Here is a 19,804-nt window from a genome sequence, read left to right on the forward strand (position 1 = left end):
TATGACTCCCTTTCCTTGTGAGCTTTACTGTCCAAATACACTCAACTCCTCCAAATCTTCTTAAGCTGTGCATCCCTTTCAACCCTCTCTGTGCCTGTCTCTTACTGACCAGAATGTCCAACTCTACCTTCTTCATCCCACATGCCTGAGCTGAACCATTAGATATTCTAGAAAAACATGTTTGTCTAACTCTGAGCAATGAGTTGATTGTCCTCCTATATGGGCCTTGTTGAGTTTACTTAATATTTTTGTTAAGCACCTTTTGTCCATCAGTCCTGCCTTAGACCATAAGCACTTCCAAATCATGCTTCTTTGTATTTCCAGAACTTAAATTCACTCCCTGGTCCATGAATATTGTTCACTCCATTTTTCAATGGAAGCTATTACTCTGTCATCATTTACTTATAACAATGACACATAAGCAAGAGTCTTCACAAAGTGGCCTCAGTCTCTCTCTCCAACCTCAACTCTTACTACAGAGATGCTTTCAGCAGCCTGGTTAGTCATCATTTCTCCAAGCATGTAAATTCTGGATTCTCAGACTTCCAGGCTTATAATTAAGTACTACTAAATTTAAGTGGTATGAAAGTTTAACTCTGTGCTCTTTTTATTCTGTTCCTATATTATTTATTCTGTTATTTCTCTCACTAGGTTGTAAAGCTTTATGAGGATATTATCTTCTTCAAAACTGAATTTAGAGAGCTCCCAAGCCAATCAAGAATATAGTTTGTTTTTTTAAAAAAAATATTATTGAATGAGCATTTCTTCATTCGGATTCTCTTATTTCTCACTTTTGTAAATTAACAGCGCTCATTTAACAATTGAACATGAAATCATACCTTGTAATATTATCACATGGATATATTCTAAGTGTTACTGGTATACATTTTGTAGATGTGTCCACAGAGAACCATGACCTATTAGAACCAGAAGATACCTTACTTACAAATAATCCATTGTTGAATAAGGGCTACAAGAGACTCAAAGGTTGCTGTCAGTTCTTGGCCCTTTAAATTCATTTCAGAGTTTGAATTGGAAGCTCCCCAGGAGCAGAAACCTCACCCTATACCACTAAATATCCTTGCAGATCCTTCAGTAATTACTACAGCCACTACTAACAACACAATACTTACTACTTCATGGTGTATTTGATAACAAACCACCTCCATCCACAAGGTGAAAAACAAACCCATCATTCACACTGGAAATTTAACTATAACACATTGCCCCTTGGCCTCCAATAATCATTAAATGAGCCTCAATGGAAGACTAGGCCCTGGGAGGCCATGCCATAGCAGGGGAAGCACTGCTGCTCTACAGTTCTCACATTGTGATAACCTCCAACCGGGCCAGAAGGAAATCCCATACCACAACCTCACTGGATAGCTATCACTAACCTCACCCCCAGGACTTGGCCTAGATACACCTTGCCTCCTGGTGATCGCATACCACAGACAATATACTCCAATGGTACACTCAGCCATCTTCCATTAGGAAAGACAGTTTACATGCATGCTAAAGAGAGAGATGGATGGGGATCTCCCCACCTGGATGGCAGAAACTCTGGGTGACATCTGTCCTAGATAAGAGTCAGGAGTCCTGGGTCCTAGCTTTTCTATTTGGAGCTATGTGACTTTAGCAAGGCTCTTAACTTCTATGAGCCTATTTTTCCCATCTGTGAAATAGGAACCAATGTGAAGAGGCTCAAAGGGGGTAAGATATTTGGAAGTATAAAGCCATTACTATTCTCTGTTTAACTCCTTAACAATGCTGTAGTGATCCATTATTCTCTGAAGACTCCAGATAGTCAAAATTATGTATTAGGCTTCCTATTAGAATACAACTCTGAGCTAGGTGTCTAGGTGATGGCTGGGACATAGGTCTGCCCTCCATTCTCAGTAGAAATAACCCCATAGAAGCAACAAAGCTCCCTAATAGCTACAGAAATCCAGCGGGGCAAGCTCACATGTACTGAGAACTTATCAATACCAGGCATAGAATCACACTCCTATGGCCACACACTCCTTCAATTCGCACAACCAGCCCAGGAGGTAAGCATATTGCATGCGAATTACTGACTACTCACATCCACATCTCTAAACAGAACCAAGTATGACTAGTTATAAAGCATTTTCTGGAGAACATAGGGGCCAAGAGGTTTAGAAGGGGAGGAATGTGGGTCAGCTGTAAGAATGGGGAACTCTGGGTATTTTAAGAGGAAGTACCAAAAAATGAAGATTGCTGGGGTATGGGAAAATCAGAGCATTGTTCTGTGACAGTGTTTCAATGGATATGTATTGAGACCTCTGGGAAAGTGATTTTATGCCAGCAGCCAATTAAATAACTATAGCAAGTATGTATTTGTAACAAAGGTAAGTTAAAGTAACATATTTCTTTATTACATGAATATGTAGCTCAAGTGGAAAGATGATTACATACTAAACTTTTCTCATTAGAAAAACAATAGCACAGAAGAATTCCTAGTAAACTTTTTATACATGTGCTTGTCTGTTCCTTTATCACTGTTTCTTTCAAAGATGGAATAAGACATAAAGGTAGAGCCATAAAAGATAACCATGCTGGGCATACACATGCCATTGGTTAAGAGGAACAGGGCAAGCTGTCTTGTGGTGAGTAGCCAGAGCCCATGGCAGGCAGTGTCTAGTCACAAGCAGATGATCTAAACAGATCATGTGCAATCAGAAGCCAAAGATTTTCTGATAGCTGGGCAGCCAGCAAGCAAGCCAAAGATGGGGCATTTGTCAGTAAGAAGACTCAGAGGCTAGGAACAGCTCACAAGCATTGGAAGGACAAAAGCAAAGAGGAAGACACCAACGATGATGTTTTCAGAAAATTAGGAAGCTATAATAACCAAGGCTCTATGATTCAGTTGTCTTTTTGGAGAGGGGGTAGTACTAGGATTTGAACTTTGTATTTGCTACACAGGTGATCAACTACATGAACCATACCACCAGCTTGTTTAGGTTTTGGTTTATTTTTCAGACAGTTTCTTGTTTTTGCCTAGGGGCCACCTCAATTGCAGAGTCCACCTCCACCTCAAAAGTAGCTGGGATTACAGATATATGTATGGCCTCTCATATACTACAGGTATAGCTATGTCCTCTCTAGCTACCTCTTTGACCCTGTACTCTACCTAGTCAGAATCAATCTTTGGATTAGAATATTTGGGAGGTCTGATGGATGTAACAGAAAATGGTTGATCAAGAACTTTAGTGAAAAACCCAAATAGATTCTAGGCCAAAGTAGAGCTCAACATCATAAAGTCTTGTGGGTAAGAAGGCTTCTACTTTCCCTCTTTCCTGAAAGAAAAGGATTTTTCTTTCTCTAATTCTAGCAGAATATGGGAAGCACCTTCCTATTACCCAGTATGAGTTACAAGTGAACAAGTAAAGGAAAAGTTCTGACATCTACAGAGACAAACCATCACCCTTATCTCCAAAATCCAAGGCAGCCAGACTTGGGAGCTACAAACCCAAAGAAAGCTGTGGCCAAAGAATCTTCTGGGGCAAGGTAAATTTTTCTTTTGAGGCATATAAAGGAAAGTCAAAGTTTAGAAACTAGTAGCAAATGTCTGTAATTTCTAAAGAAAGTTGCATGAATTATACCCAGAGGATTCTTTTATGGTTTCTTCTTTAGTACATTCCTGTTTATTATTCTCTCATAGTGACTGATTGTCTCATTTGTTTTGTTATTTCATCCCAGAGTTTTTGCTTTTACTCGCTGACATCATATAAGATAGTAACACAGCTCCCAGCCTAGCTACCATCAGAATCACCTGCAGAGAAAATCAGAGATGCCAGTACCCAGGACCCTTCTGGTGGTTCTAATTCAGTTGCTGGGATTGGGAGTTGCAGGGAAGAATGTAGGCATTGTTCTTTCTGGGAGCTCCCAGATATTTTGTGAATACAGAGGGATGATTTCTAGTCTAAAATTTCTAGTACTTTGTGGTAGTCCCAGGAATATGGACAAAGCCCCAGGAAGAAAACAGCAGCCAAGAAACTGTTAATAAATTCAATGTATTTATTCAGCCTATAGATTGTATAAGGTTCTTGGGGTCACTTGGTACATAACAGGACAGACATGTATGCTTCTTGTCAGCCATCTGCCTACACTGATATTTTGAATGGCCCATGAATGATGTTGTAAATATTCAAATAACCTTTAGTAGGAAAAACTTTCCCTACCCTTTGTAGACTTTCCAAATATTAGCTACATTAATACTCCTATAATCATTTTCACTATATCCACCATATACACTTTCTCCTACACTATGATTCTTTGGTATTGCTTTAAATTGACTCCATTTTAAAATTGTTTATTTTATTTTGATTTTTCTTTGTGCTAGAACTGGGACTGAAAGAGTACTAAAGGCAAGATCTCTTGAATTTGTCTGCTCAAATTGGCTTAAAACCTCCAGTCCTCAGATCTCACATCCAGAGTAGCTAGGATTATAGACATGAGACACTAGTTCTTAGCTAACATATAATAATCATAATGATAATCATAATCATAATAATAGGTTGGTGTTAATACCAGTGATATTAAAATGTCTGGAACTTATGGAAAGGAAAAGGCCTTCGGAGTTTGAAAGCAGGAAAGGATAGGATGAGAAGGACAGAAGCTTAGAGATTAGAGAATAATAGATTAGAGAATAATAGAGGAATAACAGAGGATGAAACAACAGGTACAAGTAGAATAAGACTGTATCTTTAAAAGAACAGTGGGAGGGACCGGGAGTTTGGCCTAGTGGTAGAGTGCTTGCCTAGCATGCACGAAGACCTGGGTTCAATTCTTTGCTACCACATACATAGAAAAAGGCCGGAAATGGTGCTGAGGCTCAAGTGAGCTCTAGCCTTGAGAAAGTCCAAGCATAATGCTCAGGCCCTGAGCTCAAGCCCAGGACTGGCATAAATAAATAAATAAACAAACAAACAAACAAACAGTGGAGAACAGAGAAAAGTATCTGAAAGGTAGGAGCTTAGAGAACAGGAGGCTGATGAAGTAGTCATCCAGAGCCAGAGCTTATAGTATGACAGGTAGGAGAGTAAAAGGGAGGCTAGTAGCAAAAAGAAAAACAAGCAGAGCTGAGAGGGTCCTCACTGCATAGGATAAGGGTAATAGCTCAGCAGAAGCAGGCGTTGGGCAACATAAATTGTCCTCCAGTCTATTTCAAGCAGTGTCCAGCAAAAGCTCAAGCAGGATCTGTAAACCACCAATAAATACCTCATGAACTAGCCAGTGGCGGAGGTTCTGGAATGCCAGGAAACGCACAGAGGCCCTAAGAATAAAAATAACCAGTCTTTCATGCTTGTCTTTTCACTACCAAAATGTTGGGTGTACATGTAGGACTGCAAATCCCTCCTTCCTTGTCAAGATCCCATGGGTACACCAAAAATTAACAATGAGAGGCAGCAATACATCTCCTATATGCTTTGTCTGCATGAACACATTTTTTTGATAGACAGTCTCCATCATGTTAACCATCAGCCAACATCTGTAAGCACAGTCACACACACAATAAACACAATGAGTTATTAATGAGAATAAGTCAACAAAATGTAATGTCTGGTGAGTTGACATTGATTATCACATAAATCCTTGCCCATACAGTTTAGTACAATCTTAGAAAACAATGCCTTTTATTTTTTAAATCCTACCATTAGTAGAACGATGGAGGAAATAAAGATTCTTCGGCAATGAGAAAGTGTACACTGCTATTTCTATATAAAGTTTATTTCTGCTCCATGACATGTTCTAAGGTTTCTTCCCTTTTCCTAAATGTGCCAAATCAGATTCATTTCTCCTCCAGTCACAGCCAAGAAGATGACTCAAGCTGGCACACAACTTGTCAATTATTTCCACTTCCTGGGCTAAACTCATAATTCTCCACCTCTTTTTGTCTTGTATTTCTTCCTCACTTTCTTGAGGCCTGAAACTTTCAAAATGATATGAGACAAGACAACAATGAGAGCAAAACAACATAAAATCCTGGAACTAATAAAGCAAGTAAAATTATATTACCCTAGAGATCTAAGAGAAATTGGCTAACTGCACTGAAAAGCAGGTTTACCATCCATTCATTAGTTCATGTGTTTATTGGTTCAACAGGTATTTATGAAGTATCTCCCAATGAGCTAGCTCAGTCTGTAAGGCATACTGCCTTTTATGCAATATTAGTTAACAGTAGTTACTAAACTTGCTGTATCCTATTTCTGTTTCAATATAAATGTGAATATGTACAATGGGAATGTACAATGCTGTGATGTCCATTAACAACAACTGGGTAACATCACCAACCTGAAAATACCAAAAGTCTGAAATCCAATGGGATACACAAGCAGGAGCTGTTAGTACAAAAACTTCACATTGAAGGAAATCCCACGGTTTATATTAAAGCCACAAAAACCTTCAAGTTATTACAGCCACACATGGTGACCAAACATAAATAGAAGGACATACATTTCTAAAAACCCACTTTTGCCATCTGGAATAATCTATGAATCCACAATCCATTGTTCAGGACACTTTCACATGGCCTGATACATACATGTTCCCAAGAGTCTATGATAGTGACGATATTAACAATATTCCACCTTTCAGATTAAAGAATCAAGGACAAATCATTTATTCAAGGGCATTTAGAAAGCAATGCAGCTAGAATCTGAACGAAAGTTTACAATTCATGGATTCAAGCATTTTATGATAATTGAAAATAAATGATTATTATAGCATATATATTATTATCTAGTTCCTTCATAAAATTAGCATCACATGCTAGTTTGAATCTTGATTTAGTTCATATAAATATATTATTTCTCTAAGCCTCTAGCAATTCTTAACTGAACTTTTTTCAACTCTTAGTTATTATATACCACCTGTTCCTGTCTTTCCCAGGATGCTCACAGGAGAGTAACAATTAACTGTCTTGTTACTAAAACCTAAACATTAGAGGGTATTTTGTTCATACCAGGAACTGAGATAAGTACTTCACATGTAACTCACATGAGATAAGAACTTCACTTAGTCCTTATAGCAATCTCTTAAGTTAGTCCTACAACCATCATTATCAGTTCTTTTTAGGAAAGAAGGTACATAGAGGTTAAGTAACTTGCCTGAGATCCACAGATAAGGGAATCATTTTCTTCCTTTCCCTTAGTCTAGGCTATCTACCAGTATGACATTTTGGCTCCCCTCTGCCTTTGTTTTTTTGTACACAACTCCATTTATTTTGGCTTTTCTTTAAAACTAGAGGAACATTTTCAGCATAAAGTTGTTGTTGTTGTTTTTACATCCTCATCTCATCTAAGTCTGGGCTCCCACCTGTCTGTGTCTCAGTGTTAGTGAAAGACTGCATTCCAAATGTGCTGGTTTGGTTTCCTCCATGTTTAATTTCTCTCCTGACAAGGACCTAGTTCACCTACTCTGGGCAGCTCTCTTCTTCCACTGGACTTCCTGTCACAACTAAGTATCTCTGACAGAAATGAATACACCTTGTGGTATATGGCAGAGCTTTCCCAAGACCATCTTTTTAATCGGGAATTTGCTCTCACTCTTGGCAAAACTTCTTAAAGGAGTTAAAGCTCTTAAAAATAACATTCAACATTTTAAAAAATTCAATTTCTAGGGCCGGGAGTTTGGCCTAGTGGTAGAGTGCTTGCCTAGCATGCACAAAGACCAGGGTTCAAGTCCTCAGTACCACATACATAGAAAAAAAAAAAGCCAGAAGCCGTGCTGAGGCTCAAGTGATAGAGCTCTAGCCTTGAAAAAGTCCAAGGACAGTGCTCAGGCCCTGAACTCAAGCTCAGGACTGGCAAAAAAAAAATTCAATTTCTATACAAAATTCACAATGGCTTTTCCTTACAACACAATGTCTGGATTTGTGAGGGGATTTTGATCATGTTAATACTTGATGATGAAATGTATTAAAGTCAAGATTAATTTAAGGAATAAAACTGGCTCTCTTTTGCCTTTTCACTAACCACCAGAAGATTTTGTACTAGCTTTGTTTGCAGTCACCAAAGATATTCTCAGGACAGGTGCTGTAGCTCCTGAGAAACAGGCAGAGAGGAACTTCACCTTCACTATTCCCCAAGTATGCACACTAGCTATGATGTTATTATTTATATGCATGGTTAAATAGTAACTACCATACCAGGTAGGTTCTGCCATACCCATTTCACATGTGGGGAAACAAGCTCAGAAAGGCCACACAAATTCTCCTAATGGTCACAGAGTTGGGAGTAGCAGAGCTGATTTGTGCCTGCAATGCCCTACCTCAGCTTCTTGCTGCAAGGACCATTCTCCTTCCTGTACCACTTCTCTGATGTTTTATGGAGAACCTGTCCAGGCAAGGGCTTGTCTTTGACTATGATACTGAGTCTGATGAAAACCCAGCAAGTGATTCTGCCATACAGCTGTTCCCCAGATTATCCTAGGCACCCCATTCTCAGCTGGGCCACACATGTTCCCAGAAAAAAAGGGTCTTTACTTTCCATGGGTTTGTTGTTTACTGTTTCATTCTTTCTCTCTCCTTTTGGTCCAACTCCTTTATCTGTTCTATCTTTCTCTGTGTATCTATGTCTGTCTGTCTCTCTCATACACACATACACATACACACACACACAAACACACACACACACACAGAGGCACGTGCACACACACATACATATACTATACACACACATCAGCATACACACAATCAGGATACCTCGATCCAGTAGCCGGAGCAGACGGAGATACCAAAGATACCACTGGTCCCAGAAGCGGTCCGTCATCCCACCCTGAACTCATCCTTCACAGCCAGTCCCCAGGGCAGAGCCTCATCCCACCACCACCGACTCAAGAAGGCCAGAATCGCTGGATGCTGGGCTTACACGCAGACTGCTCTAAGCAAATGCCTGCCTGTAAAGACAGTCCTCCCACACAGAGGCTGACTGTGACGGGAGCCCGTTTCACAGCAACAAAGGAACAAGTGCAGAACAACGCGCCACCGTGTGCAAACCGAGCCTGCATGGACCCAAGGGGAGGCTGGAGATGCGGGGGAGGGAGTCAGAGAGGGCTTTTGCAAAGAGGTGAGGTTTGAGATAGTCTTTAGGAAGGAAACGCCATGTTTTAAATTTCATTCCAGTATCCCCCACCATCCCAGCTTCTCCTTCCTTCTAGTAGGCTAGAGACTAGAAAGCTACATGCTTAACCATTCGTCAAGAAGGCCAGGAGCCTGCCTGCCTGAGGGCCTGTGAGGCCCTCCTTCAGGAGTGCTAAACCCACTAGAATAGGAAAAGGCTTACAGTCCTTTCTTCACATTGGATCCATGGAGGATCCAATTAGAGGACAGACAGCATGGGTTCTGAGTTCAAATCCTGGTTACAACTTAACATTTCCTGTTCCTAAGCAAGCTACTTCAAATCTCTTGGCTTCAGTATCCTTTATGAACCAATATTTGTTTCACATCAGTATTATAGGGCACAGAGTAGAGGAGTATTACAGCATTCCTGATATTTCACTTGGCAGGCTGTGGCAGACTGAAGGTTCTCCCTAGCCTTTCCTTCCCTTCCGTGATGTATGTACCAGACAGATCCTCAATTGCTCAAACTTCCCCTGAATCCTCACACAGGCCTTTGCTTCTACCAACAACACTCCTTCCCACTTCCACTTCTCATCCAGGCCAAGACCATGGAATCCAAGTAGCTATAGAATCCAAATAGCCTTCCCTCATCAATTTTCCTTTATCATTATTTTCATTTCACTTTCTTGTTTGTATATGACTCTTTTCTATTACTAGACCATAAACCTCATGAAGGTAGGATCTGCTTTTTAATCATATGTGTCCTTCAAAGTACCCAATATAGGGGCCGGGAGTTTGGCCTAGTGGTTAAAGTGCTTGCCTAGCATGCATGAAGACCCGGGTTCGATTCCTCGGTACCACATACATAGAAAAAAGCCGGAAGTGGTGCTGAGGCTCAAGTGGTAGAGCTCTAACCTTGAGAAAGTCCAAGGACAGTGCTCAGGCCCTGAGCTCAAGCCCATGACTGGCAAAAAAAAAAAAAAAAAAAGAAAAACAAAGTACCCAATATAGTACCTTGGATGCCACAAGAATTCAAGTGATTTCTAATTAAATCAATAAACAAACAAATGAATCTGGGTAACCCAAAGAGTTCCATTTGTGTAGTAAGGAAAACAATGAACTCTGTGTTTTCAGTTCCTGGCCACTAATTAAGAGCGAAAGAAGCGGGGCTGGGAGTTTGGCCTAGTGGTAGAGTGCTTGCCTAGCATGCATGAAGACCTGGGTTTGATTCCTCAGTACCACATACATAGAAAAAAGCTGGAATTGGTGCTGTGGCTCAAGTGGTAGAGCTCTAGCCTTGAGAAAGTCCAAGGACAGTGCTCCCACCCTGAGCTGAAGCCCAGGACTGGCAAAAAAAAAAAAAAAAAAAAGAGCGAAAGAAGGATGGCACAGTACCCTGTGCTTGCCTTCCTCCGAACTGCTCAGTCAGTAAGCTAGCCACACATGATGAGGCTCTTCCCCTGGTGACCTGGAGTCCTGTTCACAAAATGAAATCTGAGGGGACTCCTGGTCTAGGACAACCTCATCCCCCAAGTCTGAAAACTTTCCAGTAACCATGCACATATTTCTCACAGCTTTGGTTCAGTTTTACAGAACATTCTAACAGAATGCCGATCTCCTAGCCTCCTGGTCTGTCAGACAGCTGGTGCAAGGTGCAAGCAGACCCTCCTAGGGTCTTGTTCTTCCTAGGAACTTGAAAATGAGATAGGCTGCAAATTTCTGCAGAGCTCAGGCTAGAAAGGAGGCATGTTGGGCCAGGACTATAGCCTAGTGGCTGAGTGCTTGCCTAGTATGTACAAAACCCTGGGCTTGATTCCTTGGTACTGCATACACACAAAAAGTTGGAAGTGCTGCTGTGGCTCAAGTGGTAGAGCACTAGCCTTGAGAAAGCTCAAGCCCCAGGACTGACAAAAAAAAAAAAGAAATGAAAGAAAGGAGGCATATCCAGGGGGCAAGTCCTAGGAGGGAAAAAGGGGAAGGAGAAAGTAGGCAGAGTTTATCATATCTACCTACAGGCTCCTGCCTAGCAACACTATTGCCTTATGGTTTCTTCTTAAAGGGAACAAGATAGAACAGAGACACTACCACACAAGAAGCTACCTCTTGGGGTTATATTAATATTATTCTATTCCCTTAAATGGACAAGACTGCAGTGAGTAGTTAACACAAGAATGTAAAGCCCCCCTCCTTTCTCCAGAGAGAAGTGACCCACAGTCTCCCCTTTTATGAATAACAAGAATCCATGGTTCACATGTGGCCAGTATGTTTTAGTTCACAAAGTACTTTTACATCCATCAACTCCTTTGGGCCTCTTAACAGCTCTGCAAGGTCTGTTGGACAGGAATCATCTTCTTCCAGCTACAGAAGAACAAATACCCATTACAGAAGGTTAAGGAACATGTGTAAGGCCAGATGATGTATAGGTGAAATCTGTCTTTTCTCTAAGAGTATTTCTTGCCCTCAGTTCTCTGGAAAAATGTAACACTTGCCCTTCACAGTGGGGCTATCTGCTAATTACTGTCTTTAGGAGGCTCCTTCAGGGAAGTTTGATGAGTAGAAGGTCTTAAAGTAGACACTGATCATGAGCCTTTGATCTGTTCCTTCGGTCCCCAGCTTATGACTGCCCAGAGAGTACATCTTCAAATAAGAATACAAAATCTCTTCCTAACTCAAGAGAAATCTGAAATGGGAGGCTCCTAGTAGAACCTTGACAGAGAGAGGCATTGGGAAGAGCATCTATCTACCATGAAGCAGATGGTATCAATGCCTATGTACTCACTGTTTAAACTAGAATGCTACCACAGTGCTGATGGTCCAAGTCCTCCCCTCACCTCGGGCCTGGTGAACACTTGTCTCTCACTCTAACAATCAAGAGCAAAACATTCCAAACAGCCTCATTTTTTTTTTTAGGGAAAGTGAACAAAGACTGGTAACAACATGGGTGCAAGCACTTCCCCCGCACACAGTGAACACAAGAACACAAATTTACCTATTGGGCCAAGCTCAGGAGGAACCCATTTATTCAGTCCAAAATTTTACTCGAGACTGTCTTTAGACCATCAAGCTGGGCTTTTCAGCCCACCACTGTTTTTTTTGTTTTGTTTTTTTTTTTTTTACTCCCACAGAACCTCATAAGACTTCCTATAAATGCAGCCCCTACAAAAGTTGAATAAAATGTTCTAAGACACTGCCAGAGTTGCCATTTAGATGCAGTGCAATTAGAAAGGCCAGGACAGGGCCTTATTAGTAGGTTTGGTGTTGTTGTTGCTATTTGGTCTTAAACAATACTTCCACCGGTGGCTCCTTCTTCATTATGGTTAAATAAGCCAGCCATTGTCAATGGTATGTTTCCTCCAGCCCACCCCATAGCCAGCAGAGACATCCCCAGGGACAGACAGTGCCTCCAGGACAGCAACAATCATACACTGCAGAAGGCCACTGCCTGTCTGAGTGCTCAGCAATTATTCAGTGTCATAATGGAAATGTGTTCTCTTCTTTTTACATTCCTTGGCACTGTTCTTTCTCCCTCTCTCTACCCACCCCAAGAGGAAAACACTATGTTCCTGATCACATAAAGCCAGCACAAGTAGAGAGAGCAGAAGGCAAGCAGCGTTGAAGGAAGAAAGAACCAATCATCTCCCAAATCTTTTCCTACTCACCTTCCAGGGTAATAACCACTGTTTCCTCAACAGCCCTGGCTGGTACTTGACACACTTGAGCTACATGACCAGAGAAGGCTACATTAGAAACGGCCAGTTGCTGGTACCCACGAATTGGAGTAAAAAATATCCACAGACATAGTGTTCCCCTCCCACCTCACCTCAGGAAATGGGTTCCACCAAGTTGCCATTTTGCCCTACAAGCTGTGTTTCAATTGCAACATGAATCAAACACTCCAGCAGACGCCATCATCAGCTACCTCCCACTGCACTTCTGTCCCCTTAGCAATTAGCACTGAGTAGTGAAAGAAAGCCAGTAGCAACACACTCTTAGAGACACCATCAAAGGGTTGGGATAGACACCTGCTAGTCTCTCTTATAAGAGCCTGCGTCCGTAGGTAAACAGGCTCCTTAGGTCCACACTTGAGGGCAGTATCACTAGATACTGAAATTCAAGTCCACCTCTCCCAGGAGGCCTTTTCCTCCTAACCTAACACATTCACTATCTCAGAGTTCTCAAATTAATGGACAGCAGAACCGCCTTGAGGGTTGGCTATTCACACAGATAATGAGGCCTCACTCCCAAGGGCCTACATTTTTAACAAGCTCCCCAGATGATTCTGAGATGGTGATCTACCTACTTCTGCTGCCACTGTTCTTCTCCCTTACCCTCAGCACCAACTTCATTTAGCTATAGTAAGCCTGTGTCATTTGTGCTTTCATTACCCATGATTTTGGCCAAGTATAGTCAAAATTACACTACATTTTCAAAAACCAAAAGAAATTTCAGAAACAAAAAATTTTAATTCCAACACTCACATTTTGTATTTCACTCAAAGTGGAGCTGGGAGTGAGCCAGTTGCTCAGGTCTATAATCCTAGCTACTTGGGAGACTGAGATCTGAGGATCATGGTTCAAAGCCAGTCCAGGCAGGAAAATCAGTGAGATACTTTATTTCCAGTTAAATACCAAAATAGCCGGAGGTAGAGCTGTGGTTTAAGTGGTAGACTACTAGCCCTCACACTAAAAAGCTCAAGGACAGCACACAGGCACTGTTCAAACCCCATGATTGGCATACAAAACAAAACAAAAAATGGGAGTTGCTCTAAATCGATCCCAACTTAGTATCAGTTGTGTTTAAAATATGATGTGTGTATGGTTCCCTGTTCTTTAGTTTATGAAACTATGCTGTTGCCATGAAAAACTCAAATGATGGCTAAAACAATAAGGTAAGAGTAATTTAAATGATAGTGGAAGTTTTAGATGTATTGAAAGGTGGTAAACTCTTTGGAAGTTGAAAAGCATTATAGCAAAAAACAATCAAGGATTGCATCCTGAGCCTTTGATATTTTTCTCCTCAACAACATTCTCTTGGAACTATGTGCCTGTAAATACCAGGGGTCTACTGTATTTTAGTTGAATTCTAGAATATACCACCTCCCCTCTCCATCTGCCTCGCTGCCCTGCCTTTAGTGTCAAAGGAGGAAATCCCTGAGTTCACTGTAAGAAGAGGCTCATTGAAGTCCGGCAGAGGGCCTTGAATAGAGGGCTTGAGACCAAGCACCTAGAGACAGAAATGAGCCTCAGTTCTTCACAGGCTCCGAAGATATGTCTTCCACCATAGTTTCACTGCACATCTGAACAATGGCTTTAAAGGTCACCTCAGTAAAGGGGTGGGGGATTGGGAGCTAATTCTAATTGACCTTTTTTTCCCTAGTTTCTGTGTAGCTTTTATCTTGCTTACTTCCAACCTCTGCAATGATCTTTAATTATCCCTTAGCTCATTTCATGCAACCTCTTGCTGTACTAGCCTCTAAACTAGTAAATGGGGGAGCTGAACTCCTCCTTTCTGCCTTTTGTAAGGATTTCTAGTGTGCCTAGAAGCCACTAGAACCAGGTGGTGGAATCCACAGGAATCTCCTGCCATTTGAACCACCCTAACACTCCCCAGACCAACAGATAGACCCCTCTCTTTTATTTATTATTTTTTAAATTTTATTGTCAGGGTAATGTATAGAGGGGTTACATTTATATTCATCAGGTAGTGGATACACTAATTCTTGCAAATTGATACCCCTTCTTATGTTTTTGTTGTTGTTGTTTTTGCTAGTCATGGGGCTTAAACTCAGGGCCTGAGCACTGTCCTTGGGCTTTTCTCAAGGCTAGCATTCTGCCACTTGAGCCACAGCACCACTTTCCAGCTTTTTTTTTCTATGTATGTGGTACCAAGGAATTGAACCTGGGTCTTCATGCATGCTAGGCAAGCACTCTTACCACTAGGCCAAACTCCTGGCCCCCTTCTTATGTTTTTGTACTCGTTTCACTTCCCCTACCCCCTCCCAATCATCTTATTTTCCCCCTTTCCCTTTCCCTTTCCCTAATTCAAATAAATGTATATGCAATATACCAGATAACAAAGTCAGATAAAGTAACCACATGAGAATAACCCTAAGGGGAAAAGAAATAACATAGTACATTAAGAGCAACAATCAAAAAGATAAACCTCTAGTTTCCATATCCTAGAGTTCATTTCATTTAGTCTTATTCTATATGACCTTATATGCATAGCTTTCGAGCTATTGTGATCCTCTGCTAGGAAAGTCCAAGATGCATGTTAATTATTACAAATGAGGGAAATCATTGAGCTTATTCCTTTGGGACTGGATTATTTCACTTAAGATGATTTTTTCCAAGTCTTTCCATGTCCTTACAAATGGGGCGATGTCATCCTTTCTGATGGCAGCATAGAATTCTATTGTGTATAAGTACCACATCTTCTTGATCCATTCATATACTGAGGGGCATCTGGGTTGATTCCAGATCTTTGCTATTGTAAATAGTGCTGCAAAGAACATCGTTGTGCTAATAGGTTTAGTATGGCCTGGCTTGTGGACATTTGGGTAAATACCAAGGAGTGGAATTGCTGGGTCATAGGAGAGCTCTATGTTTAGTCTTTTGAAAAATGGCCATACTGCTTTCCATAGGGGTTGAATGAGTTTATACTCCCACCAAGTGTAGTAAAAGTGATTCCTCCTGAACATATCCCCTCAAGCATCTGTTGTTATTAGATTTCTTGATAATGACCATTCTAACTGGAGTGAGGTGGAATCTCAAAGTTGTTTTGGTTTGCATTTCTTGACCAGAGATGTCGAGTATTTCTTCATGTGTTCATAGGCCATTTTTATGTCCTCTTCAGAGAAGTCTCTCTTTAAATCTTTAGCCCACCTTTTATCGGAATGGTTGTTTCTTGGAAGATTTGTTTTTGAGAGATTCAACTGTTTGAGCTGTAGGTATATTTTGGATATGAAGCCCTTATCTGTTGTATGGCTAGTAAAGATCTTCTCCCACTCTGTGGGCTTTTTAACTCGGTAGCTATGTCCTTTGCCATACAGAGCTCTGCAGTTAAATGCAGTCCCATTTGTCCAAACTTCCTTTAATTTGCTGTGTTTCTGAGTCTTTGTTAAGAAAGTTTCGAGCTGTGCCAAGAAGATCTAGTGTATCTCCTATTCCTTCTTGTAAAGTTTTCAAGATATGTGATTTTACCTCAAAGTCTTTGACTCATTTGGAATTAATTGTGGTGCAGGGTGACATAGAAGGATCCAACTTTAGTTTTCTACAGGTGCTTAACCAATTCTGCCAGCACCACTTGTTGAAGAGGCTGTCTTTCTTTCATTCTATTTTTTTTTGGCTCCCTTATCAAAGATTAGGTGACCATAGGTCTGTGGGTTGATTTCTGGGTCTTCAGTTCTATTCCATTGGTCCTCACGCCTGTTCTGTACCAGTACCAAGCTATTTTGGTTAGTATAGCTCTGTATTGATATTCCTCCAGTGCTGTTTTCTGCTAAGGACTGTATTTGCTATGCTGGTCTTTTATTATTCCATATGAAATTCTGGATTGCTTCCTCTATTTTATTAAAGAATGACATTGGGATATTGATGGGTATTTCATTGAATTTGTAGATAGCCCTTGGCAGGATTGCCATTTTCACCATGTTAATTCTTCCAATCCAGGAGTATGGATTGGAAGTTCTGCTTTAATTTCCTTTTTCAGGGTTTTAAAGTTTTCATTATAATGATCCTTTACATTCTTAGTTCATTCCTAAGTACTTTATTTTCTTTGAAGCTTTCACAGAAGGAGTTGCTTTCCTGATTTCTGCCTCACTCCTTTCGTTGGCATACAGGAAAGCAATTGATTTTTGAGGGTTAATTTTATGCCCTGCTACTTTGCCTAAGTTTCAAATCAGCTCAAGCAACTAGGGTTCTTTAAATACAAAGTCATGTCATCTGCAGAGGGAAAGTTTCACTTTTTCTTTCCCTATTTCAATCCCCTTTTTATGTTTGCTTCTTGCCTTATTGCTCTGGCTAGAAATTTTAATATTACATTAAAGAGGAGTGGAGAGGCCGGGAGTTTGGCCTAGTGGTTAAAGTGCTTGCCTAGCATGCACGAAGACCCAGGTTCGATTCCTTGGTACCACATATATAGAAAAAGCCGGAAGTGGTGCTGAGGCTCAAGTGGTAGAGTTCTAGCCTTGAGAAAGTCCAAGGACAGTGCTCAGGCCCTGAGCTCAAGCCCAGTACTGGCAAAAAAAAAAAAAGAGGAGTGGAGAGAGTTGGTATCCTTGTCTCGTTCCTGATTTTAGAGGGAATGGCTTTAGCTTTTCACCAGTAAGTATAATGCTAGCTGTAGGTCTGCCATACACAGCCTTTATTATACTGAGGAATGTTCCATGGATTCCTAATTGGATGTTGTCAATGGTTTTCTGTATCTATTGAGATAATCATGTGATTCTTGCCTTTGCTCTGTTGATGTGATGAATTATATTAATTGACTTGCATATATTGAACCAGTTTTGCATCCCTGTAATGAATCCTGTTTGATCACAGTGTATAATATTTTGATGAGTTGTTGAAGACAATTGGCCAGTATTCTGTTGAGAAGTTTTACAAAATGTTCATTGAAAAAATGTAGACTCCTTTCTTTTTGTCTGCTTTGTAAAGCTCACTCATTCTGGGCCTTAATCCTTTTGATTACATCTCATGCCAAATATTATGATAACCCCCTCCCCACTAAGGTAATGAGAGCTTAATGTTTCTATAGTGAAGTCTGGGCCTCCAGAAGGTGGTGAGAACAGGGTGTTTAGGGTAAAAGGAGGAAGTTCCATGGCTCTTAAGACTTCATAGGCATATCTCTGTCACACTACCTGTTGATGACAATTCACTAGAACTAGGGCTTCCCTCACCCTTCCTCTCTCCCTCTCCTAATCCACTTCCTACTCAGGACAGGATTACTGACTAGCTACCAAATCACTTAAATTACCAAGTAATTCTTTTTCTTTTTGTGGGTCATGGGCTTGAGCTCGGCGTAGGTGCTATCCCTGAGCTCTTCAGCTCAAGGCTACCACTCTACCCTTGTGCCAAGCCCCACTTCCAGTTTTCTAGAGGTTAATTGGAGATAAGAGTCTCAGGTCCTTTTGTGCCCAGGCTGGCTTTGAACCTTGATAATCAGATCTCAGCCTCCTGAGTAGCTAGGATTACAGGCATGAGCCACCATACCGGTTATTACCAAGTAATTCTATATATTCTCTGTCTCTGTATCTCTGTTTCTCTTGCTGTTTCTCTCTGTGTCTCTGTCTATCTCTCTGTCTCTGCTCCTCTCTCTCTCATTTTGTGTTTTTGTTGTTAGTTTTTAGGACAGGCCTTGATATGTAGCCTAGACTACCACAGCCCAAGTGTTTGAATAATAGATATGTACTGCCACACTCAGTGTTTCTTCCTGAAGAGAGGGATTTAAAATGAATAACAAAAACTAGGAAATAGTTGAAGGAGCCACCTGACCTAAGAGATTTAAGTTATCCAAGCTGGTTATTACATCCTAGACTTCCCTCATAGCCACTAATATTGCTCCTCCAGTCCTGCCACTGAGAACCATCTATTCACCCACCAAAGGAAGTGGCATGACTCCATGACCTGAGGACACTGCAGGACCAGAATTTTAGCTACCCCTCCAGAGGTGTGGCTCTTCTTATAAGTTCTTCTCATCTTTTAATTCTTCCAACTCACAGAGAATCAGGAAGTTGCCAGTCATAACTGAAATATCACACCTCACCCAGCCCACATAGAGAGGCTTTCTCTTCATTCTCTTATCCTCTCCAAAAATTTTGCCAAACAGCCCTGCTCCGTACTTCTGGCCAGTAAAATCAGAAACCACACTCTGAGGATTAGGGTTTATAAATATGAATATAAAGCTCCATAGAATCAGAGTACACTGTATCACAAAAAAATGCTACCTTTTGGTTAGCATTCATTCCTTGATAGTTATCTATCATTTTTCTATGTTCTCTCAGATGTTTTTGAAAACTTTTTAATGTCTGTAATACTGGGGCAACCCAGTATTCAACCAAAATATTAGACTAATTAATGCCTTCAATGTCTCACACATATACAAACAAGATTAACAAGAAGTAACTTGATTACCTTTTCCTTTGTTCTTATTTTCCAAAAGATAAGGATTTGCTGTGATAATTGTTTTTCCGCACATGAAGTCTATTTATGGTTCTTAAAAACAACAGATTCAAGCTTGACTAGCATGCATGAAGCCCTGGGTTCAATTCCTCAGTATACATAAATAGAAAAAGCCAGAACTGGCGCTGTGGCTCAAGTGGTGCTGGCCTTGAGCAAAAAAAATTCAGGGACAGTGCCCAGACCCTGAATTCAAGAGTCAGGACTGGCAAAAACAAAAATACCTCCCCCCCCCCAAAAAAAACCACCAGACTCCTGAGAATTCATTAAACCTATCATTTTGATAGGGCTAGGGCTTTGGAATTGAACCACGGATTCAAATCCCAAATTTCTTTATAGCTGAGTAATGGTGAAAATCATTTAAGTTTCCTAAATCCCAGTTTCCTCATCTTTTATTTGAAGACCAGTCTTAAAAAATCTGAATAATTTCCATGAGGAAATAAGATATATAAAACACAACACACCAATACAAGGGATACATCAGCTTGAAATTCCTAATCCCTGAGCCCTACTAGGACAAATAAACCAGTTCAAAACCAAT

At 40.8% G+C, this 19,804-nt stretch overlaps 1 protein-coding gene across 19 annotated transcripts in view; it reads right to left on the reverse strand.

The window, feature by feature from the left end:
- Kalrn (kalirin RhoGEF kinase) overlaps window positions 1-19,804 on the reverse strand; it is a 598,249-nt gene that overhangs the window by 524,233 nt on the left and 54,212 nt on the right. For 5 of the 19 annotated variants that reach the window (XM_090345051.1, XM_090345016.1, XM_090345034.1 and 2 more), the window contains exon 1: window positions 8,729-8,884. The exons of the other annotated variants lie outside the window; for them this stretch is intronic. In XM_090345051.1, coding sequence (XP_090201177.1) covers window positions 8,729-8,795 — 67 coding nt within the window. In that variant the 5' untranslated portion in view covers window positions 8,796-8,884. Of the gene's footprint in view, window positions 1-8,728; window positions 8,885-19,804 lie in introns of those variants that run through there. 19 annotated transcript variants of the gene reach the window in all.

Source organism: Megascapheus bottae, chromosome 1, assembly GCF_031878675.1.
Source record: "Megascapheus bottae isolate mThoBot1 chromosome 1, mThoBot2.hap1, whole genome shotgun sequence".
Classification (NCBI taxonomy): domain Eukaryota; kingdom Metazoa; phylum Chordata; class Mammalia; order Rodentia; family Geomyidae; genus Megascapheus; species Megascapheus bottae.